General features: G+C 44.0%; 1 protein-coding gene across 1 annotated transcript in view; it reads right to left on the bottom strand.

The window, feature by feature from the left end:
• LOC124598550 (juvenile hormone epoxide hydrolase 1-like) overlaps positions 1 to 25052 on the bottom strand; it is a 48108-nt gene that overhangs the window by 17530 nt on the left and 5526 nt on the right. Inside the window, exons 2-3 of the mRNA XM_047136008.1 lie at positions 6576 to 6750; positions 581 to 1125 (exon numbers count right to left, since the gene is read on the bottom strand). Of these exons, the coding sequence (XP_046991964.1) occupies positions 581 to 1125; positions 6576 to 6749 (719 nt within the window). The 5' untranslated portion in view covers position 6750. The remainder of the gene's footprint in view (positions 1 to 580; positions 1126 to 6575; positions 6751 to 25052) is intronic.

Below are 25052 nucleotides of genomic sequence, written 5' to 3' on the forward strand. Positions count from 1 at the left end.
ACCCAAGAGAGGTGCTGAAGGCGATGTCGTGCCGTTAACAAAGGCACTCGCGTCGGTCGTCTGCTACCGTTGCCCATTAATGCCAAATTTCGCCGCACTGACCTACGGATACGTTCGTCGCACGTCGCACGTTGATTTCTGCGTTTATTTCGCGCAGTGTTACTTGTCTATTAGCAGTGACTATGTAAACGCCGCTGCTCTCTTAAGTGAAGGCCGTCGGCAACTGCGTTGTCTGTGGTGAGAGATAATGCCTCAGATTAGTTATTCTCGGCACACTCTTGTCTCTGTGGATCTCGGAATACTGAATTCCCTAATGATTTCCAGAACGGAATGTCCCATGCGTCTAGCTCCAACTACCGTTACGCGTCTTGTGGCCACAATCACGTTGGAAATCTTTTCACGTGAATCATCCGAGCATAAATGACAGCTCCGGCAATTCACTCCCGTTTCATACGTTGTGTACGCGATACTAACGCCAGCTACATATGTGCATATCGCTATCCAATGACTTGTCACCTCATTTTGTAGTCAGAAACTTAATACGAGTATTATTGGAAAGGTATAAAAGTATGTTACGCACCTCTCGGGGTAGAGTGTCGCCATGTGAGTGCCAATGACGGAACCCCAGTCGCCGCCCTGGACGTAGAACTTGGTGAAGCCCAGGCGCTCCATGAGGTCTCTCATGACGACCGCCACCTGCGCGGCGCCCAGGCCGGGCTTCTGGGCGCCCTGCGAGAAGCCGTATCCCGGCAGCGAGGGCGCCACCACCTCGAACACGAAGTTCTGCCCCTCTCGCGGCGTGGTGAGCAGCGGGATGACGGAGTAGAACTCCCGCACGGAGCCCGGCCAGCCGTGTAGCAGCAACAGCGGCACGATGTCCACACCCTTCGGCACGTTTGCCGGCTTGACGCGCAGGAAGTGCAGCACCAGCCCGTCCACCGTCGTCTTGTACTGCGGGAACTTGTTCAGGAACTTCTCGCGCTCGCGCCAGTCGTACTTGGTGCGCCAGAACTCCAGCACTTCCTCCAGGTACTTAGAGTTGAAGCCGTACTCGAAGCCAATTCCCTCCAGTGGTGGCGTTAGCTTTGGAGTGGATTTGAGGCGTTCATGCAAGTCTCGGATAACCTTCAACATTTTAAATGGTTCATCAGGCGCAAAGCCGAAGGCAGCAGAGAGACTAAAATCGAACTGTGCTCTAATACCCGATGCAATACCTGTCAGATTCTATACACTATTTTCCCCTCGTTAGCCCCTCTTTTAACCGTAAGATCCAAAAATCTTTACCCAGCAGCTGAAGGAATGCACAGCTCACATTTGTCCACAAGAAGATTATCAGAAGTGTCCACAAAACTACTGTCTAATATCTTTGATATCTGTCTGTTGCAGATCCTTAGAACATGCACTACTTGACAAAAAAAGTGAAGTACCCAGAATAGATGGCTGGACGCTAGAGCAACTTCGTTAACGTGCACACTGTCAACAAGTATGTGAATGGATGGAGTTGTAGCTCTCTGTGATAGGTAGAGTGCATTAGTGTTGTTCACATTTAGTTTTGTTACCAGGCCTGCCGCATGAACAGCGTCAGCTGTTAAGTGATCATTTCAAGGAACATGTCGTGTTTTCTGTGAGACAGTGTTATAAGCATTCATCCCCGGTAGCTGAGTGGTCAGCGCGACAGAATGTCAGTCCTACAGGCCCGGGTTCAGGGCCGGCCGCGGTGGCCAAGCGGTTCTAGGCGGTTCAGTCCGGAACCGCGCAACTGCTACGGTCGCAGGTTCGAATCCTGCCTCGGGCATGGACGTGTGTGATGTCCTTAGGTTAGTTCGTTTTAAGTAGTTCTAAGTTCTAGGGTGACTGATGACCTCAGATGTTAAGTCCCATAGTGCTCAGAACCTTTTAAGGGCCCGGGTTCGATTCCCGGCTAGGTCGGGGATTTTCTCCGCTCAGGGACTGGGTGTTGTGTTGTCCTAATCATCAACATTTCATCCCCATCGATGCGAAGTGGCGTCAAATCGGAAGACTTGCACCCGGCGAACGGTCTACCCGACGGGAGGCCCTAGTCACACGACGTTTACGTTTAGCGTTATAAGTACCTGATGGAATTTGAAAGAGGCCTCATTGTGGGTCTCCATTTGGCCGCCTGGTCCAGTCGTGAAATATCCAGATCTGTGGAGAATTTGGATTTGAAAGTGGCCTGTTGTTGGACTGCACGGGAACGTGACGGCAGCCATACTTGTCGTCAAGGTTCCGGTCGACCACGTCTGACCACCACAATGGGAGGATCGCTGTATTGTGTACCAAGCACGTCGTAACCTTTTCACATCTGTGCAAGTAATGGACTCCCTGCGATTATATGTCACCCTGCATCATTGGCCGGCCGCGGTGGTCTCGCGGTTAAGGCGCTCAGTCCGGAACCGCGCGACTGCTACGGTCGCAGGTTCGAATCCTGCCTCGGGCATGGATGTGTGTGATGTCCTTAGGTTAGTTAGGTTTAAGTAGTTCTAAGTTCTAGGGGACTGATGGCCACAGAAGTTAAGTCCCATAGTGCTCAGAGCCATTTTTTTTTTTTTTTTTGCATCATTGGCCAGAGACAAGCAGCAGTCATCCTGCATCACTGCTCAGAGGTAAGCAATGGCCAAACTAAGGAATCAACAACACATGCGTAAGACGCCATTAAAACCACAATAACAATAGCTGGGTTTCGAAGGGTGCCGTGCCTGGGAAGCATACACTACTGATGATTGGCGTCAGATTGTGTTCAGCAATGAGTCGTGGTTCTCCATTAGCCTGGTTGACCATCGTCGGTGAGTATGGATGCGACGTGGGGAGAGGTCCCTTCCTTCCTATGTTTTGGAGAGGCAGAGTGGAGCTACTCCTGGTGTGGCATACCACTGGGTGTGCTTCCAGGTCAAGGCTGATAGTGACTGAAGGAACTTTGACAGTACAACAGGACATCACGTACATGCTACATCCTCATTGTGTTATGTATAAGGCGAAAATATCGTGGTCCCGTTTTTCAATAACACAGTTGCCCGTCGACACATGGCATATGTTTCTACGAACTATCTGCTTGATGTTAAGGTACTCCTGTGACCACCAAAATCCTCAGGTCTGACCCAATAGAACATGCATGGGACCAGCTCAAACGTCAACTGCGTCCCAGTGTCAGTATCCAGGATATCAAGGGCCAGTTACACCAGTTGTGAGTCGTCTTAGGCCGGCCGCGGTGGTCCTGCGGTTCTAGGCGCTGTAGTCCGGAACCGCGGGACTGCTACGGTCGCAGGTTCGAATCCTGCCTCGGGCATTGATGTGTGTGATGTCCTTAGGTTAGTCAGGTTTAAGTAGTTCTTAGTTCTAGGGGACTGATGACCTAAGATATTAAGTCCCATAGTGCTGAGCCATTTGAACCATTTTTTTTTTTTTGAGCCGTCTTGCCTCAGGCTGTGATACAACGGCTCTTGACACCCTTCCCAACCGAATCAGTGCATGCATCCAGGCAACGGAGGGTGCAACGACATACTGGTGAGTGGGCTCGTACTGCCAACTTCTTTGTAAGTTTGACTCGATATAATCGTCGCTGAAATAACATCGTATACCCTCTCAACCCGTGATGTTTCATTTCTGCGGCTGGTTCCGGCGGAGTTCGAGTCCTCCCTCGGGCATGGGTGTGTGTGTGTTTGTCCTTAGGATAATTTAGGTTAAGTAGTGTGTAAGCTTAGGGACTGATGACCTTAGCAGTTAAATCCCATAAGATTTCACACACATTTGAACATTTTGTTTCAATCCCCCCTTCCACATTTTGTCAGGCAGTATATTATAGGTATCTCCAACAGAATGATCCCCACGCCAGCCATCACAGAATTAAAAAAAATTGTCATGTGATAACCCAGCTCTCACTCTTCTAGTATGACATCGCGAAAGTTAAGGAACTAGAAGTAACTCTAATATTGTTCATTGAAATTAATACAATTATAAAAATTCTACGATACAAAAGCTCATATGGTGTTGATGGACTTTCAAACAGAATTCTAAAAAACTGTTTTAACTTAATAAGTAAAGTCCTTAGTGATATATGGAATGGATCAATGACGCAGGGAATTTTTCCAGGCATATTAAAATATGCAGTTGTTAAACTTCTTTTCTAAATGTCTGACAAGAAACACTTAAATAATTACATCGAATTTCCTTACTGACATCTTTTCCAAAATATTCGAAGAAGTAATGTACAATACTCAAGAGTAGTCTCATATTTAAGTATAAACAATTTGCTTTGGATTTCAGAAGGGTTGCTCGACTGAGAATGCTATTTACACATTCACTCATCAAATATTACGAGCCTTAAATAATAAAATATCACCAGTTGGTATTTTTGTGATATTTCTAAGGCATTTGGTTGTTAAGGGCTTGTTACATACACTCTCCAAAACTCAACTTTTACGGCACTGATGGCTTTACACATAACTGATTTGATACCTACTTAACAAGCTGAATTCAAGAAGTTGTGCTGAATATTTCAAACAATAAAGATAAAAGCTGAAGTAATGAATTAAAATTTGTGCCCAAGCCAGGACTTGAAACCAGGTCTCTTTCTTATAAGGCAGATGTGCTATCCACTACACCATCCTGGCTAACAGAGCTAACACAAACTACAATTAACTTCTCAGCAAAACAAGCATAAATTTTGATTCATTTCTTCAGCTTCTATTCTTAGCTAAGATAAAGTCGAGACACAATATGTCTCCAAGAAAGTATAAATGTGTCAGATAAATTCAAACAATGTTGGAAGGGCAGAAAATTTTGGTTACTGAGGAGAAATCACAATGAGAGTCCCATAAAGTTCAATTTTGGGTCCACTCGAGTTACATCCAGAAAGTAAGTTTCCCGATGTTGTTTCCTTTAAAGTAGACGTATTTAGCTGGGAAGATAGCGCATGCACCACAGATCTGTGACGTGACACTTAAATGCCGGCCGAAAAGGTGCCAGTACTGCGACACCAGAGCCCCAGAATGGTGTCTCTTATTCGTTCTTCCGCCGCCTACGAGGCTCGGCCAGTGATAAGGTTCTTTAATGCACAAAACATAGCGCCATCAAAATTCATCTGTTGGCTCTACGGGAAGAAAACCATGCTCAAACAGTTGGTGCTTCGCTGGTGTAAGTTTTTTTCCGAAGGTCATCAAAGTATCATTGATAAACGGCGCAGTGGACGACCGTCCCTCAGCAGTGACCTTCTCGTTGAGCTGGCGCGGCAGCGTTTCCTGCAGACCGTCGCTTCATGATTACGGAGCTCAGCAGCTAATTTCCGCAGATATCGCGATCTTTCTTGCATGAAATCGTCGCTAACCACCTGCTGTTCAAGAAATTGTCTGCCATTTGCGTGCCAAAAACCTGACACCTGAGCACAAAACGAAACGCCTTGGGGCAGCACTGACATTTCTGCAGCGGCATCATGATGACGGCGACGAGTTCCTCGACTGGATCGTCACGGTCAATGAGATGTGGATTTCTTACTTGACCCTGGAAACCAAGCGGACGACTCTCACTTGCTCTTTCGGCTCACAGACGGCAAACTTCTACGACACAGAAATACAGAAGCTGATTGCACGATATGACAAGTGTCTCAGTTCTTTTGATGACTACGTAAGAGAATAGCTGAAACACTGCTTTCGTGTAACTAAGTTGTCGTTGTTTAAAAAAATTACGGAAACTTAATAAATAAATAAATAAATATATATATATATATATATATATATATATATATATATATATATATATATAAAAAATTGCCACCCTTCCACCGTAAGAGTTTTTTTTTTTTAAATCAAGTTGCACCATCGGTGGCAAGTTAATCTTTTAATGTTAGTGTTTTGTACCATTTCCATCCCTCCCATGGGGTACATAGTTTATGTGCTTGTGTGAGTTGTTAAAATTTTTAGTTTAAAGTAATACGGTGGGCTGCAGATTTCCACCAGCGTAGTCTTTCAGAGGTTGCTGTGAGCGGTCTTGACTACGGCCGTGTCAAAAGGGAGCGGCAAGGTTCTCAGCCCGAAAGCTCATACTGTCAAAAATTTGTTCTTCCTGCCTCTGAATAAATTGTAACTTGATATTTAGAGGGAACTTTATGATTATAATTTTAAATCTGTTTCTAAAAAAAAAACGTTTTTAGGAATAAAATTTCCATTTGTTGAAAGAAATTTGATTTGTTTTCATCAGTTACGCACTGGCAACTACTTCCACGCTCACAGAGTGTGATCAAATGTGTTAATGTTCTTGATGAATCGCTAGTAAATAAATTCTTAAGAAAAAGTTTTGTAAGTAAATTCACGGTTCACATTTGACTCATTATCACAGCAACGTTTACTAACGAAAGTGCATTCGTATGGAGTATCAAACGAAATTTGTAAGTGCACTGAAGATTTTTTGCTAGGGAGGGCATAGCGTGTAATTTTGGATGGAGAGTCATCAACAAATGTACACGCAACTTTAGGTGTGCCCCAGGAAAGTGTATCTAAATTTGTTGTTGGAAATACACTTGGGTGCTCGCTGACTTAGGGGTGAGCTGAACACTGTCGGCTTACACTGTCTGAGATGTTGATGGTGAAGGGCCGGATGGAGCCGTCGGCCTTCTCGGGGCGGCGAGTCACCCACCAGGTGCTGTCCAGCCGCGGCACCGCCGGAGTCTGGTTCAGCTTCAGCCACACCAGCACCGACACCACCGCCACCAGCAACGTCAGGTACCTGAGCACGGCCATCCTGCAGGGAGAAGAAACGATGCAAAAGGCTAACTTACATTTCGTTACAACCACACATTGTTTGGAAGGACATGACTGAGGAAACAGGCACGAGTACACTATTGTCTTATTACACCCAATCCTAAGGCGAGGGATCAGCTTAGAGTCAAATTACCTATACTGATATGGACTTTTCTTTGGTTGGAGAACTAGAACGAGGTACTTTCAGATTCTTGAGGTTGACTGATTCTCAAATGAGAGGAAGTGGCTCCAAAAAACACTGTTGGCCATTAACATTGCTACACCAAGAAGAAATGCAGATGATAAACGGGTATTCATTGGACGAATATATTATACTAGAACTGACATGTGATTAAATTTTCACGCAATTTGGGTGCATAGATCCTGAGAAATCAGTACCCAGAACAACCACCTCTGGCCATAACAACGGCCTTGATACGCCTGGGCATTGAATCAAACAGAGCTTGGATGGCGTGTGCAGGTACAGCTGCCCATGCAGCTTAAACACGATACCACAGTTCATCATCAGTTGCTCGGCCACCATTGACCAGACGTTTTCAATTGGTGAGAGATCTGGAGAATGTGATGGCCAGGGCAGCAGTCGAACATTTTCTGTATCCAGAAAGGCCCGTACAGGACCTGCAACATGCGGTCGCGTATTATCCTGCTGAAATGTAGGGTTTCGATGGGATTTAATGAAGGGTGGAGCCAAGGGTCGTAACACATCTGAAATGTAACGTCCACTGTTCAAAGTGGCGTCAGTCTGAACAAGAGGTGACCGAGACGTGTAACCAATGGCACCTCATACCATCCTGCCGGGTGATACGCCAGTATGGAGATGACGAATACACGCTTCCAATGTGCGTTCACCGCTATGTCGCCAAACACGGATGCGACCATCATGATGCTGTGAACAGAACCTGGATTCATCCGAAAAAATGACGTTTTGCCATTCGTGCACCCAGGTTCGTCGTTGAGTACATCATCGCAGGCGCTCCTGTCTGTGATGCAGCGTCAAAGGTAACCGCAGCCATGGTCTCCGAGCTGATAGTCCATGTTGCTGCAAACGTCGTCGAACTGTTCGTACAGATGGTTGTTGTCTTGCGAACGTCCCCACCAACTGACTCAGGGATCGAGACGTAGCTGCACGGTACGTTACAGCCATGCGGATAAGATGCCTGTCATCTCGACTGCTAGTGATACGAGGCCGTTGGGATCCAGCACGGCGTTCCGTATTACCCTCCTGAACCCACCGATTCCATATTGTGCTAACAGTCATTGGATCTAGACCAATGCGAGCACCAATGTCGCTATACGATAAACCGCAATCGCGATAGGGTACAATCAGACCTTTATCAAAGTCCGAAACGTCATGGTACGCATTTCTCGTCCTTACACGAGGCGTCACAACATCGTTTCACCAGGCAACGCCGGTCAACTGCTGTTTGTGTATGAGAAATAGGTTGGAAACTTTCCTCATGTCAGCACGTTGTAGGCGTCGCCATCGGCGCCAATCTTGTGTGAATGCTCTGAAAAGCTAATCATTTGCATATCTTCTTCTTCTTCTTCCTGTCGGTTAAATTTGGCGTCTGTAGCAGGTCATCTTCGTGGTGTAGCAATTTTAATGGCCAGTAGTGTAGGAAGATAAGAATGGGTGGGAGAGCGTTGTGCATCCCACTTCCAAATGGTGCTGAACTGTACCGACTTTCAAGCCAACACATGTAGAGATGGAAAACGGCTGTTCAAGGATTTGAAACACTACTGCACGAATACGATACTACATGTATTTCGTGTGCCCATCCTGTAAGAGATTAAGTGAGATGTGACTATAGTTGTTGGGATCTCACTAGCTCAACAGAAAAAAATATAAATCCTCAGTTGACCAATTCTGAACGTTCGTGTTATCTTAGCTTCATATGGAACACTGTACCTCCAAGGATCATTAAGTGTGAATGTTCCACCACGAACAAGAATCTAAATAATCTTCTTAGGCTGTCTACACCTTCTTACAAGGAAGCTGAATGTAGCTTTAAGGCCGAGTGCAACTACAGAATTTTTGAAGATCAAGAGTATGAAAGTGAATCGGTACTGCTGCGAGAAATTTGAAAAATAAGAGAATCGAAGCACTTGACATGCATGTTAGAGAAGGATGCTAAAAATTAAACGAACTGAGAAAGCAATGAGGGGGTTCATCGCAGAATCGGCAAGGAGAGGAATGTTTCGAAAACATTACCTAGAAGACAGGGCAGACTGGTAGGACGTGCGTTAAGACAAGGGAGAATACGTTCCATGGCATTAGAGGACAAAAACCTGTAATATATTGATTATTCCTTGCTACTGTAGTGTTATCTTGAAGCTGTGGGAAAGGAGGACAGACGTTCCAAGGCGCCGAAGCAGAGACGATGCTGAGGGCAGACGAAACTAGGAGAGATATTGTTACACGAAGTAAACCGTAAGGGGAGAGCCTCGCAAAAATGCAGACGCCCCCAGACGTGGTCCCAGGGCGCTAGTTACTCTTCAAGGAGTTAACATGTAACTTCATATGTCGTCTAGACGCTGTGATAGGTTGCCACCGAAAAACTTTGTTTACCAACAGGCAGGTACTAGCGTATAAAGCTATCTTGATACCAGCCCTGAGAACAGCAACGTCAGTAGGCTCACAAGGGTTAGAAAGAGCGAAAACGCCCAAAAAACTGTTGACCTAGCAGTCCCTACTCTGGGAAGCCCTAAGTGCGGGGCTAAATGACGTATAGCAATAATGTTGCAAGCCTTATTTGGCAGAGCAGTTACGTTTAGCCTTCAGCTGAACAATGTTGATACCAAATACGGACTGCATTAGTGCAACTGCATTAACGTCCCCGCCTTAGGAGCAGTAGAGGGGACCTAACTAAACCGTGATTGGCAGGCGCCTGCAAGAGACCTGAGGGATTGGCTGGGTGGCTTTGAGTGGGAAAAACAGTGCCCCCACGCGACTCTTTAAAACCCCTACATTCCGCATTTTGGCGGAGTTCTCAGTCAGACGATCTGGGTACCGAATCTGCGTCCGTTGACTCCAGCCTCGGTCCAGCTTCGCGTAAGTCTGCTCTCTCACTTGGAGTGCCTCAGTGAACAGTGTCACATTAAATATGTTTGCTGCTAGTGGTTGCTACTGTGATTAGCATCCACTCCTGGGACTTCTGCATTGGCTTATGTTGTAACAGTGTTATTCATGCTTTTTCTAACCCTAGAACTAGCCTCCAGTGTATTAGTTAGTCCTGTCTGGAATAAACAACTATTTCAAAACCCTGTTTGTCTAAGAATCCCCACAATGAGTTCCCTACCAAGTCTCACCAACTGCATTTCTAGTAAATGCCTGCACTAGTGTTGGTTCAGATAGAAGAAAACAATTAAATGCGTTCACTGTCAATTGTCCTTCTGCCTTCCGCTCTGTACCTCGGGAGCGCAGACTGACCAGTAACCCCTTTTCTCCCAATCCCACTTACGTCAGGACACGACAAACAGTTGTGGAAGACAGAGATTCGAATATATTCAGATATTCAGCTATAAGCTAAAGTCAGTCTGGAAACGGAAAAAAAGGAACCTATGAGAGGTACATTCTATGAGCAGAACGACTGAACTATGAGTTTTCATGGAGGAGAGGGAGAGGGAGGAAGGGAGGGGGGGGGGAGAGAGAGAGAGAGAGAGAGAGAGAGAGAGAGAGAGAGAGAGAGAGAGAGAGAGAGGGGGGGGGGGGGGGCAGGGAGAGAGAGAGAGGGAGAGAGAAAAATGTCTATGTTGTTGCTGCATTGAATGATTTAATTATATGATATTGTAACTGTGGATTTAAACACACATATATATGACTGGGATTTCTGTTATATAGGTATGGATATTTGTGGTAGAGACGCTTGTTTTGTACGCCAACGTTTATCTGCAGTATAGACTTTTTTTCTCTTTTTCACATTTTTCATTTCGTATCAAATCGGGTAGAGTGGATCATTATCCGTCTCCCGATTCTTTTCGGCCATACATCAGTGAGCTAAGGGCGTGGCAAAGAAGTGCCCAATCGAGAATACTTGGGACGAGGTTCACAGCTGCGGCGCCGGCCGGAGTGGCCGAGCGGTTCTAGGCGCTTCAGTCTGGAACAGCGCGACCGCTACGGTCGCAGGTTCGAATCCTGCCTCGGGCATGGATGTGTGTGATGTCTTTAGGTTAGTTGGGCTTAAGTAGTTCTAAGTTCTAGGGCACTGATGACCTCCGCTGTTAAGTCCAATAGTGCTCAGAGCCGTTTGAACCATTTGAACAGCTGCGGCATTTGCCTTACAACCACGAAAAACGTTGGTCGAAACTACAGAGCTGGCCGATTGGTACTGTAGGGAAGCAGCTTACTCACGCCGTATAAAATTCACATCAGTCCTTCCATTGTGTGCCAGCCAGTCCGCTGTAACTAGCTCTGACGTCATAAATGTTGCGCAATACCTTGAAAATCAAGTAAATAACCTGAAACGTTTCTAGCATTTCAGGAGTAATACTAAATCAATATGTGTTGAATATCAGTTCAATAACTTTAACCATTTTCGAAATTTGGATGTTTTTCTGTAAAAATCATTGGTGCAACAGAAAAGAGCTAGAAACTTAAAAATTTGTATTTAGATTCCTTTTTCATAATAATTTAGTAGAAACAGTATTCTGGATCTCACAAATTAAAATTTTAGTTGAAATTCATAATTTTCTGGTTTTTGTCTTAAAAATTAAGGAAGCAAGATAGATTAAGTAGGCGAATAAATAAGGCTAGGATGTTTAAATTTAAGTAGAAGGGAGATCCGCTATAATCATAAAGATGTGAGAAGTTTCAACTGAATAACTATAAAACTATAGCGATAGCGTATCTCCAAAGGGCAAGTTCAGAGCTCGTCTACTGCGTGTAGTGTAATTAAATTAATTCTCTCGCCCAAAATATTTGACTTAGCCACGTCAGACTTTTATTATGATTACTTACCTGTGTGCTGATTGCACATTGAAATTGAGAGCTTCATCGGCCATCAGCAAAGGAAGCAATGATTTATTCAATAACTTAAAGTGACGCATTACTAGCCCAGCGGCTAGTCGGGAGAGCGGATTTGGTCAGGCGTTCCCTTAGCCGTTCGCACTGCGGCTTTATATGTAAGAACGCTGCGCGAGAGAAAAAGGCCCAAGTTCTCTCCAGACGCTGATTAGCGCACCACCTGTGCCGGGAGTCGCGTCGCCTCGGTATCATTGCTATAAACAGCCTCGGATGCCGTAATAAGTTACTCGGGATATGCGTAACCATGAAATCGCTTTCGAGTGAAGTGTTAATTCTGGGATGACTTTAATGACCTATCTTCCGATTGCGTATGACGTATTTTCATGTGCCGCCACGGGACAGACATTCTATCATTATTTAGCGTGGCGTTAGATGAACATTATCATAAAATTACGGCGAGCATTCACTTAAACATTTAATTTGAACAGTTATAGTTGCATCAGCGCATCAGACTCTGAACTGCTCTGGTAGTTGGATTGTGTGGATTCTTTTTGGTCTGTGACTTTCAGAATATAGTGAATATTTTAGAGAGAATCGTTTTTGATTATGAATCCCAGACAATCTCCTAATTCCTCAGAGCTATAAGCTGTAGCTATAAATGTATTTCTCAGATGAAGTGTGCACTAGGAATTCTAATTACAGGCTTCACGTTTTGATAATCACTTTCTGGTTGCCAATATTGCAGTTTGAGAGCCAGTGTTGAGAACGGCAAACAGCATAAATAAATAAATAAAAGGAACATTTAATAACAATAATTCCACCCGCCGCCCCACATAAGTTGCTAATTGGCTGGGAAATGCATCTTTTCTACATTTATAATTAACAACTAATTTTCACCCGCCGCCCCACATATGGTGCATTGGCCAGGAAATGCATCGTTTCTACAAAACATTTATATAACAATTAATAAACCCGCCGTCCCACAGTACCATCTTTGATTTACTCCCAGGGCACAATGTCCCATTCACGAACAGGCTAGTATCCGCCTGTGTTTCTGTTTGTGAGTGACGAAGGATGAAATCGATGATCTCCTCGTCATTCACTATGGGGTCTATGAGTGTCTGTGACCGCTGAGTGTGTGAGCGTTTCTTTGTCACGTGACGTAGAAATTACTACTGTTAAAATCTTTGATGTGCGAGTAATAACGGGAGCCATGGAATCAGGTGAGACTGTAATGATCAGCTGCTCGCATAAGGCTAAATGTCACATCAGTAGTAAGACACATGTTCTGTCCCTTTACTACCTCTAACTATACTTGCAACGAAACTGCATTCTCTGTATCCCGAAGTACGTAAATGATTTCACAGTTCGCATACACTCACGGAAGTGGAAAGTGTTACAGAAGTGACAACTCGACCGAACGCTAGCAAACATAGTCTAGAATTTCCGTGATGTGTTAATAAAAACTTCATCCTTAATCGAACTCATTTTCAGTACAGAAAAAAAAACAAATCCTACAGATTGAAAGGGTACAGTACCGCCCGACATTGAAAATAGGTACAACATACTTCATTATTTTTGTCAGAACAACACATTTTTTGTAAAATATCTCAATTTCAATTAATACAGTGAAGCCGGATACCAGTGTGGGAAAGAATGACAATTTATTTATTTAATTGATCACATGTGCACTCCCACAAAATAAATCCCTACATCCAGTTTGGTGAGATCTGTGAAATGAATGAATGTATGGTCGTCTGCTAACTGCAGATAGTGAATGTGAATATATGATCATCTTTGAGACGATCCTTTGGCCACCTTTGGTGAGACCAAAGAGATGAAATTTACATGAGCTTTGAGCGCCTGAAATGTGGCTGACTAATACGGTAGCAAGGTGCTCTCCCACTTCGGCAGAGGTGCGAGATGACCTGAAGAATGGCCATGTTTCAGCACTCTGCCGCTGGATCTTGTGCTGTTAAGACCTGTCTTAGGTGTGCTCCGTAAAGACAAAAGAGTGGAGACATGGTATGCATGTGGAATATTTAAGAGTAGTTTGAAATAATAATTTCTCTATTTCAGGAACTTTTGTGGGGAGAATTAAATGTCAGGCAGGTAATATTAATGGGATCGTAGTAATCTTCGGAAGTGACCAACGGTCACAATGAAACCACGTGTAGCAATAAGTTGAAATACTTCTGTGTGCTTAAGTTAAGCTGAATTACTAGCGTGTGTACTATAAGTTGAAATATTTAAGAAATGGCGTGTGCAGGACTTGAAATTAGAGACGAGTACTTCCACGTTGTGAGTACTGTGTGAGTCTCAATCTGTGCATGAGACAAAGGATAAAGAGAAGTACTCGTCCATGGTGTCAGTTGAGGACTCGTGTGTGTGATAAATATGTTCTTAATATTACTTTGCGAGATATGTTTCCGTGTGACGCTTGATTCAAACTATAATACTCTGAGAGAGAAGCAAGGTGAGTCAGCCGTCTATCCAGCAACGCCACATGGCTTGCATTGCACAGGAAGACGTGCTTATATCTCCAGAGTTCATAGTAGGAAAGTAGAATTACGAAGTGGGGCAGTGTCGTGTGAAACTGGGATAAATATTAATTGAAGTGGGAAAGCTGAAAGTGATAATGTTGTGACTATTCCCTGTGTAGTATTTCATGTTGTAGTGTGGTGTATGTCATGTAATTTAAGTATGTGTGGTTTGCATGGGAGAGTAGCAAGGTAGTTTCAGAGGTAGTGGGTTATGCGTGTTCCTTTTGTACTGCTCGGTCTGGAGGAAAGTTTCATGATGATGATTGTGAGAGTCGAAGTGTGAGATATAATAAAAGATCCACCATCCTATCCAGAAAGTGCACTTAGCGTTAAATAATTACGAGACCATAAGATAGAGATTCACCAATGTAAAGCCATGCCCACTGGGCGGAATTTCTCGTGTGTTATTGTTGTAGGTTATAGAATTTGTGTGTTTAGGTTATAGAATTTATCGGAATAAATAAGATAGTGAAAAGAAAAAGATTGGTGGCCTATTCCTTCGAATTGTATGTTGTCATGGTATCCAGAATTTATAATGTGTGCGCCACTCATATTCAGTGCGATGGCCACGTGTTGATAAAAGCCGTTAAATAAAAAGAAAAGAAAATGTGGTATTGCCAGTGCGCAGTGAACAGTCAGAGTTCTGTAAATTACTGATAGTCAGAGTGCGTTTCCATTGCGTATTATTCATATAGGAGGATAACTTGTAACTTAATTGTGAGTACGAGAGTTCGTGTTACTCGATAAATAAGAATGAATCCACTCGCTTGGCAGACCACTCATCTTGCAGGCCTGACTGCTTGATGCCACAGTATGAGCAAGACATGTGGGTGCCTCTCAAGATGAAGAATGGTGTAAGTTCATGACGTTTACTAGGTGTGTCTACCGTTACTGGAAATTTTCATCGGAGATCGCAACACATCTTGCCCCGAGGACGTGCACCGTGTCTGAGACCTGCAGGTTAACGTTATCTCTTGGACTTTGTGAAAGGTCCAGTCAGTGGGATGAGGGACATGGGAGCACCATACTGACAGATCCCAAACATACTTGCTGTAGTGCAATGACTACATAACGAGTGGTGACGAGACAGGACAACAGCGTGGTAAGAACAGTACACACGCGTTCTTCCTGAAGTACCACGCCACGGTGCGATCTTCGGGTCGCTCAACTGGCTCTGACCAATACGCAGATTACAACAGTTGAAATACGAGAAGAGGCTGCACAAAGCGTTGAATGAAGTCATTCCGCATATGGCTGTGAATAATTATGGACGTCGTTTTTATTTTATTCTTTTTATTTTTACGCAAGGTGACTACCGCTTTTGTGCTTCGCACGTGATTCGTGTTGATATGGTATGTGGAAGAGCGGCTATACTTTTACCATCATAGGCATTTGGTTTCAGATTGCTGGAAACTATGTTCTAGTACGTAATAATTTAACATTGTAAATTGAACATTCGACCCGCCAGGGTAGCCGAGCGCGCTAACGCGTTGCTTCTTGGACTCGGATAGGCGCGTCGGCCCCGAATCAAATCCGCCCGACGGTTTACCGACGAGGGCCGGTGAGCCGGCCAGCCTGGATGTGGTTTTTAGGCGGTTTTCCACATCCCGCTAGATGAATACCGGGCTGGTCCCCATGTTCCGCCTCAGTTACACGCATCGCAGACATTTCCAACGCGTCCGTACTATTTCAGGATTTACACTAGACTCAGATTTTTGGGGTTTACTGATTCCGTCCTGGGGGGTATGGGGTGGCGGCAGGAAGGGCATCCAGCCATCCCGAACATTAACATTGCCAAATCCGTTGTAACCATGCGATCGCTGCGGGACTACGGCGAAAGTGAAAGAAAGAAAGAAAGAAAGAATTGGTATCTAACATCCCCTAATGATTGACAACGACAAAGTGTTGGAATTGCAATCGTGGAATGACTTCATTCACAAATTTAGACTGTGGAGTCAGTCCTCATCAAAATTCTACAGAAAGGATGTTATTATGAACAATCTGGAACAGCTGATTGTAAGCTGGGCTGAGATCTCGAGCTACCATGCATCAACTCCCGCTGAAACCATACCACAGACAATAGACTTGCTTAGTGTAGAGCCAGAGTAAAATGGGACGTTGAGTGGTGTTCAGTGGGGTCCAGTGATAAGTCTCGTTTCTGTTTGTGGCTATCAGATCTACGTCAACGTGTCAGTAGACGACCTGGTGGAAGGTCTCAGGAACCACCGATTCTTAAGAGCCATACCTCTCAAGCTCCTGGAAACGGGTCGTGGAAGCTATTGAATGACAACAGGACTTATAAGGTACTTGTCGAAAGGAGGCTGAATGCTCGCTAGTCCATGGCAACTATGGTGGAACCTGCAGTCACACCTTTCATGACCAGTGTACGAATTTTTCAACAGGATAATGCAAGATCCCACACTGCACTTCACTCCACAGTCGCCTTGAGGTGTGAATGGACTCTTCAAATAGCTCTGAGCACTATGGGACTTAACATCTGAGGTCATCAGTCCCCTACACTTAGAACTACTTAAACCTAACTAACCTAAGGACATCACACACATCCATGAACGAGACAGGATTCTAACCAGCGACTGTAGCAGCAGCGCAATTCCGGACTGAAGCGCCTAGAACCGCTCGGCCACAACGGCCGGCTATGGACTCTTGACTGGCCTGTGTGGTTCCCTGATTTGTGACCAACAGAGCATGTCTGCGATACCAACCAGTATTCAGTAATCGTCATGAACTTTCACAGCACTTGTTTCAAGCATGCTTCCGTGCCACAACGAATACAAAAGCATTTTCGCGTCTGTGATGTTCACTTCTTACACTAATATTGATTACGGACTTCTGTCCCGAATATAACGAAAATTTAACAATTTTATAGTCATTTTGTGATGAACATTTTTAAAAATTTTATAAATATCGGCAGAAATATCGTGAATGTCACTGACTTTCCTTTTACCTGTAGTGTAACACTTCCCTGTTGGGCCATATCTCTCAATTTGAGACTAGATAATTTATCTGCTCCTGGTCCAAAACCTGTGTCATTATGACGATCAACTTCCTGAAAATTGAGAGGCTGGGGAGGGGGGCGGGAAGGGAAAAGGGGAAATTTTCGTGTAAATATCACTTCTCTCTCTCCGTCTACGCACAGCTCTTGCAGTCCTCGGTGACCGCTTCTCGCTGCTGCTATAATGACAAAGAGCTGGGCTGGAACTAGAGCGCTCCCGACGTTCACGGTAGTATGCTCTTGTAGATGGTCCTCATTTCGCTATAGCCATTTTTATTGACCACTAATCCCACTTTGGTATGATTAGTTAACAGCCATTGGGCAGGTCGACTTCTCATGAAACCGCCGGCCTCATTAATCCTGATTACAATATTCAGCAAATATAAAGCAAGAGCCTAAGAAATAAAGGCTTCGCTTATGGGGATAATACCACACATCCCAGTTCGTTGTGAATTTACTTATATATGATCACGCCATCAGCTAGCGAATTGTAACAGTCTAACCGTTCTCCGTTAATCTCTCTTTTCACTCCTATCGCCGCTCCATGATCTATTTCGCCTTTGTAATACTTTATTCACGTGGCAGTAACTGTTCCTTCGCCAAACAGTACCACCTGTCTCAACCTCACTTTGACTTCAAATTCAGCTTCCTTATTTTCCACGGATATCACATGCATCACTCCCGCACAACATTAAGTCTTCCTTTGAGACACTGTGTCCCCCTGCTCCTACACCAAGCTCCTCAGAAACGTCGTATGGACTAGCGTTTAACAATCGCCACATACAGTGTAATGTTAGCTCATTAGGACACGAAGAGGACTGACTACGTCTTGGCATCCTTTTCCAAAGGAAGCCACACCAATTCTTTATTCCGAGGATATTATGACATTTCTCAAGGCCATAAAATCGTTACGTTGCTGTCGTTTGTATAGTCTTGAGCCGAAACTAGAAAATAAAACTTCAAATACCCAGCGGGACAGGAATTGTAAATAAAATAACCTTATGTCAATAAATGTCAGTTAAGTTCTTGTTACAATGCAATTGTACCTAGTTTAAAAACAATAAACTAAAATATGGACATAAGCCATTTTGATTATTTGTTCCCTACAGTTGTAGTAATTTCTCGAGCTAAGTCAATCACACACACTATTATATTCACAGTTTACTTACAGCAAATTATACTATTTACTAGCCGGCCCTAGTGACCGAGCGGTTCTAGGCGCTTCAGTCTGGAACCGCGCGACCGCTACGATCGCAGGTTCGAATCCTGCCTCGGGCATGGATGTGTGTGGTGTCCTTAGGTTAGTTAGGTTTAAGTAGTTCTAAGCTCTAGGGGACTGATGACCTCAGAAGTTAAGTCCCATAGTGCTCAGAGCCATTTGAACCACTTGAACTATTTACTAACCTATTATGAAAAAATGCCATACCAACATCAGATACATAAGAAGTAATCTAGGAGATTTTATGAAGCACACGATATCTATTGCGAATAGTTCTTTTTCTTTTTTCAGTTAATACTGATTTCGAATTAATATGACAAACACTGATATCAAAACGCACTTGTAAAGTTGAAAGATGTGGTAAAAGATGTTGAGATTAAGCTGCTGTTTCGGGACGTTCTTCCTGTTTAGAAACTAATTCCATTGCTCAAGCTACAGTATTAGTGGCACTACATCGCTGAAATTCGATTTTCCTGTGTGAGGAATCATTATACATAGCATTCATCAAGGGTGTACATCAAGACTCACTAAGTTTAGAGTACTGCAGCGATACCTCAGAAGCACTGAATCACTGTACGACAATCATTCAAGTGATGGTAGCATTCCGATATTACTGCTGTGTTGTGTTTTGCCGGCCGCTGTGGCCGAGCTCTTCTAGGCGATTCAGTCCGGAACCGCGCTGCTACTACGGTCGCAGGTTCGAATCCTGCCTGGGGCATGGGTGTGTGTGATGTCCTTAGGTTAGTTAGGTTGAAGTAGGGGACTGATGACCTCAGATGTTAAGTCCCATGGTGCTTAGAGCCATTTGAACCATTTTGTTGTGTGTTTTCTTGTGTTTCTGCGGTGATATTTCGCCAGCATACTACATTTAGAGACTTCGGGACATCGGGAAGTGATTTATGCAAATCCAAATGTGATGGTTTTTGAGATTTCTGCAAATGGTTCTAGACTTAAAACTTGTTTTCGTCATTAAGAAGCGAAAGACCGATTTATTTTCCGACCCTTGTTAGCACTGAGTAACACTCTCTAACGACATTGCTACAGAAAATACATCTGTTTCTGTTCAGGTAAAGCCGAATAATAGTCAAAAATATATCTGTTCTAACCTCTATATATTTCGACAAAGCAAATTGTTACATACGAGTATATCGAGAAGTACTGTGGTTGCGGAACCAGTATTAGGACGATGGGTACAGAAAAACTTTCATGGTACGATTAAAAATGAAGGTTTGTCCTCAAAGAAACTTACAAGTGTTATTAGAGGCCTCTTTATGAGTTGTTTCTTTTGTAAACATTAATTCCCGTGCAGCGATGGAGTCAACTATGGTGCAGTATATTACAGTAGATAATAAAATGTGAATACGAGTACTAAATGTATCAATAAATGTCTTAAAAATTTACATATCCCTATAAGAAACTAGTTAGCAACGCAAAAATAACAAAGTAACAGTTTCGCAGTTGAAATGCGAGCAGCTGTGAGGCACGCTTGCTGCTTACCTATCTACACACAGCTTGTCATGTGGAAAAGCCGGCGCTGACTGTTCAAGACGGGAGCTACACCTGTACTTATCTCCAACGCAGCAGTCATTATCTCAGATAAACAGACATATCTGATACAGGCTGTTTCGTCCGGCACGTCTTTTGCAGTTTTAATTCAATATTCCACCTAGGTTGCACTTCGTATCAAATGCAACACATACAAACGTATCCAGCGATCTCAAACTCTACAGATCATGTGCTCCTTGAACAAACTACTTCCATTCCTTTCTGTTTTGTGCTCTGTTCCTCCAGGTGTTTTCAAGCCGGCGTCTGGTGATTGGCTTCCCCTCAAGTGCCTTCCTCATCTGTGTTTGTTCTAGCACACGGACTACAGGCCCGCCCACTGGATTCTTTACTCTCCAGATTTTGTAGAAGCATCAAGAGGTAGATTTCCTCGTTCTTCCTCCTCTTCCATTCTTCTTTATCTAAGATCAGTCCCCATATTTTCCTTATTGCTCTTCATTCAAAAGTTAATAGTTTTCCCTTTTCTCGTTTGGTCATGCTCCACGTTTCTGAACCGTACATGACTGCTGGGTGTATCTCTGTGTGATAGATTCTCATCTTAGTGTTTTCTGATCTTGATTTTGAACTGAAGTTCTCCATTAGGGAATACATACATTTCATTCCCACTGCTATCCTTTCTTGATGTCCATTTCTATGCTGTTCCCACTAGTAATCCAAGATCCCAAGTATTTGAACTGGTGAACTCTCTTAAACCTCGCGCCATCTACCTCAAGAAATTCTTCCTGCTCTTGTGTTCTTCATTACTGCATGAACTCCGATTTGACTTATTAACTTTTAGCCCACCCTTCCGTGAACAGTCGTCCATTTTCTTGTACATCCGTTTCAATTCATGGTTTGATTCACTTAGCAGTACTATATCATCTTGAAACGCAGCAGATAATTTACATGCCTTTCTCATCAAAATTAGAGAATGATTTTGTAATTCAGAGACCGAAAACAGGATAAATCGGTACGAGATCCTTTATTGATGAGATGGATTCACACTGACTGGGAGTACGATGTTCTATGCAATTGTCATTTCTTTCCTTTATTAACATCTTGGTGGGCTCATTGGATTGTGGAAGTTTCTGGCGCGCATGCTAATAAACAGCATGTTCGTTTGATATGGCGATCAGGGAACGTAGCTTCCTAACAGGACCGTCTGGGGGCAAGGACTGGGCATCTGGGTGGCGAATTCTTACAACAGAAGACGGAACGCCCATTCTGTGGGGCGGTCAGCTGCTGTCCACCTATACCACTGCACAGGCTAATGTCCGGTCGGTGAGCAGTGCGGTGTCAAGTGCGGAGACGGGGGTACATTTCTGTGTTTTGATGACCTCCTTTGGAGACAGCCATCTGCCGGTTGTAGAAAGCGTGGTCTAAAAGAGACAAAGTACAAAGTCTAGTCTCGTACGGATTCTGCTTTATTTCTCGAGCCCTGAGGAGCGAGGCTAACGGCATATGTGGGAGAGCGTGTGGTTGGCGTAATAACGTGTGACGTCAAGAGCGCGACTCTGAAGTCATTGTTTTTTGATAGTAGGGAAGATGTTTTTATAGCGATTGGCGTCTGAAGGTGACGCACTATTTTGGTGAGATTTTCTACTTTGAGGGAATACTCACGATTGGGCAGCAGTACTTCTTAATTTTGCAATTGGCAGCTAGCACCGTTTTTCTGAGAAGGAATTAGGAGGGCATAAGTGAGCACCTTGAGAGAAGGCGTTTGGTCACGGAGGCGTCCGCATTCTTTTGCGCTATGGTCGCGGAGGTGCCCGGGTCGAATGCATGGATGGTGGCTATAGATGGTGGATCGTCTTGGCGTTGCACCACAGTTGGGGTTGAAACATCTTCGCGCTGCTGCAACAGAGCGCGGACACCGTTTTCTTCACGAAGGGCCAGCACTGCTGCGGCGTCGACGACGGTGCAACAACGCCATACTAACGGTGGGCATAATTCTCAGAACCGGCAGAGTAGTGACTTTTGGGGGTAGTCATCTACTTCCAGTCACTGTTTCTGTCAGGATTTTGCTGGGTTGTATAGAGTGGAATTATCGTTGTGTTTTATTTGAGAGTAAATTCTCAAGTGAGCAAGTAGTAAATTCATAGATAAATAAGGAACGCTGCTGTCCACTTAAAAGTACATCTGAGTTTGGAAACAGGATTGTCACGTTTCTCATAGTTGAATTTATATGTCGTTAACGGATGGGTTTGTGAATAAATCTGAGTATTTAACTAATCTATTTGGTACCTTCATTACATCAAGCTAGATGCAATTAATCAGTGATCAGGAAGTCACTTTCGATCATATTATATTAAATGCAAGTACATTAGTCCAGTCAGATGGCGTAAATCACATTCAGATTTATGCTAATTCCCTACTTTAAGGTCTATGCCGAGGGCCGTAATTTCGCTTTATCCACTTAACTTTGCTCACAATTGAAGTTTAAAGGGTAGGTCGTAAAGGAGTGACCAGCCTGCAGTTAGTTTCGAGAGGTTGGGAATATAATCACTATCGTGGATTTGCAGTATGCTTATGCGAGACAGTTCAGATTACCATCCACCTTTATTCCAGGCCTCTCCTGTTCTCTGCTTTGCCTAATTACCTTCTCTAAGATAACACTGAACAGAACACATGAGAGAGAATACCCATGACTGAGATTTGTCTATTTGTCTCATTTTCGAACGTTTCTGATATGGCCTCTGGGAAACGCACTGCTGCTATTGCCCATCCATGCAACAAGCACAATAAAATGTGTTAGCCTACCTAATAAGTTGTTTCTCATTTCGTTTTCTATATGAGATACGGCTGTTCGTGGTGGTAACGTCAATATTTAACGATACCCCAGCCCGTGTACCAAACGTCGGCGATTTATCTGGCAAATATTGCGAGTGAAACCGTTCAAGGCCAAAAGCATCTGGCGCGCTGCTGTTCCGTAAGACTGATTAGTCATTGGCATGCAGCATCACGATGACATACATTTCGTGTAGAGCTTCGCAGATACGCCTTAGATTTCTTAAATTAATACTGATTCATCGTTGACCTGAAAGTACTTTATTTACAAAAAAGGCATGTGACGAAAGGAAGGCTTAATTCTACCACAAGAGCATAATCAGAATCAGCACAGACCTGTGTTATTCTCACAGCCCTCAGGGCTTTATTATGAACTATTATCTTTGACACTGGAGGTTTCCCTGTAGTGATGACTTGTGCAGTTTCTTATAGAGTTGGATGTTGCCTTGCTTGGTATATGGCTCCTGTAAAGACATTACGTCGAATCCCATCTCCTCATCGAACTACCTGACTTCACACATAATCAGTATGCTGCGCTTAGGGCTGAGTAGTGGTATGTGTATCCTTTTCAGCTGTTTTAATATACGAGACATTTTCACGTTAAACAGCATGATTCTTGTGGGCTAAAAGCCGTTCTGCCATACTTAGTCTCAAATTTGCTGTAAATGATTTCAGTGCCAAAATGTTCATGTACCGAAACAAATAGATCCATCATCTCAATTTTACTGGCAGGGAGTTTCATAGGCTTCAGCTAAATTCTGTACACCGTCTCCGGAGCGGGATAGGTGATATCATCTGCCCTGGAATATACCGGGTGATCAAAAAGTCAGTATAAATTTGAAAACTTAATAAACCACGGAATAATGTAGATAGAGAGGTAAAAATTCACACATATGCTTGGGTTGACATGGGGTTTTATTAGAACCAAAAAAACACCCCATATTGCTAGACCCGTGAAAGATCTATTGCGCGCGTCATTTGGTGATGATCGTGTGCTCAGCCGCCACTTTCGTCATGCTTGGCCTCCCAGGTCCCCAGACCTCACTCAGTCCGTGCGATTATTGGCTTTCGGATTACCTGAAGTCGCAAGTGTATCGTGATCGATCGACATCTCTAGGGATGCTGAAAGACAACTTCCGACGCCAATGCCTCACCATAACTCCGGACATGCTTTACAGTGCTGTTCACATTATTCCTCGACAACAGCTATTGTTAAGGAATGATGGTGGACATATTGAGCATTTCCTGTAAAGAACATCATCTTTGCTTTGTCTTACTTTGTTATGCTAATTATTGCTATTCTGATCAGATGAGCGCCATCTCTCGGACATTTTTTGAACGTTTGTATTTTTTTTTTGGTTCTAATAAAACCCCTTGTCATTCCAAGCATGTGTGTCAGTTTTTACCTCTCTATCTACATTATTCCGTGATTTATTCAGTTTTCAAATTTGTACTGACTTTTTGATCACCCGGTACATTTTGTATCTTGTGTCCAAATGCCCTTTTAATACTGCGACCTCTTCGATTCTGGAGAGCTGTCGGATCCCCTCGAAACCCTCAGATTCCCTTAAGGTCGACTCCATCTGTTAGTTTTCCTGGGTAGACGTCTGGCAGACATGTATGCGAGTTATAATTTAGGGTGTTACGACATTTGCGGATATTTTTCTGAGTTTAGATGCACGTCAGAGGAGCTCGTAACCTGGTTTTTCTAAACGTTTCCCAACAGTGGCGTCTTCATTTCTAGACTGTAATGCCTGCATAAGTCTGAGATCCACAAACGCTGATGAACCAAAACATTTTCACCACTGTTCACCGCGAGACTGAACGCCGCCTGATGGCGTTGGGGGCACGCGAGGCGGCAACGAAAGAATGTTAGCCGAACAGGGACGAGTGGGGAATAATTCTGTCTGTGATAAGGACCGCAAGTGGAGAAACCTACTGACATAAGCGACTTTGACAAACGGCAGATCGTTATAGCCCGGTGCCCGCAAACGAGCGAAGCTGGTCGGCTGTTCGCGTACGACTGTCGCGGGCGTCAACAGAAAGTGATTGAAGAATGGTGAAAGAACGAGTAGGCGACAAGGTGCTGGACTTCCACGCCTCCTCACAGAACTTAGAGGTCGGAGGCTTGCCAACTCTGTTAAGCAGGATAGGCATCGATCCATGGCAGGTCTGGCAACAGAGTATAATGCCGTTGTTGACACAAGTGTTCCGG

The sequence above is a fragment of the Schistocerca americana genome, chromosome 1 (genome assembly GCF_021461395.2).
Source record: "Schistocerca americana isolate TAMUIC-IGC-003095 chromosome 1, iqSchAmer2.1, whole genome shotgun sequence".
Lineage (NCBI taxonomy): Eukaryota > Metazoa > Arthropoda > Insecta > Orthoptera > Acrididae > Schistocerca > Schistocerca americana.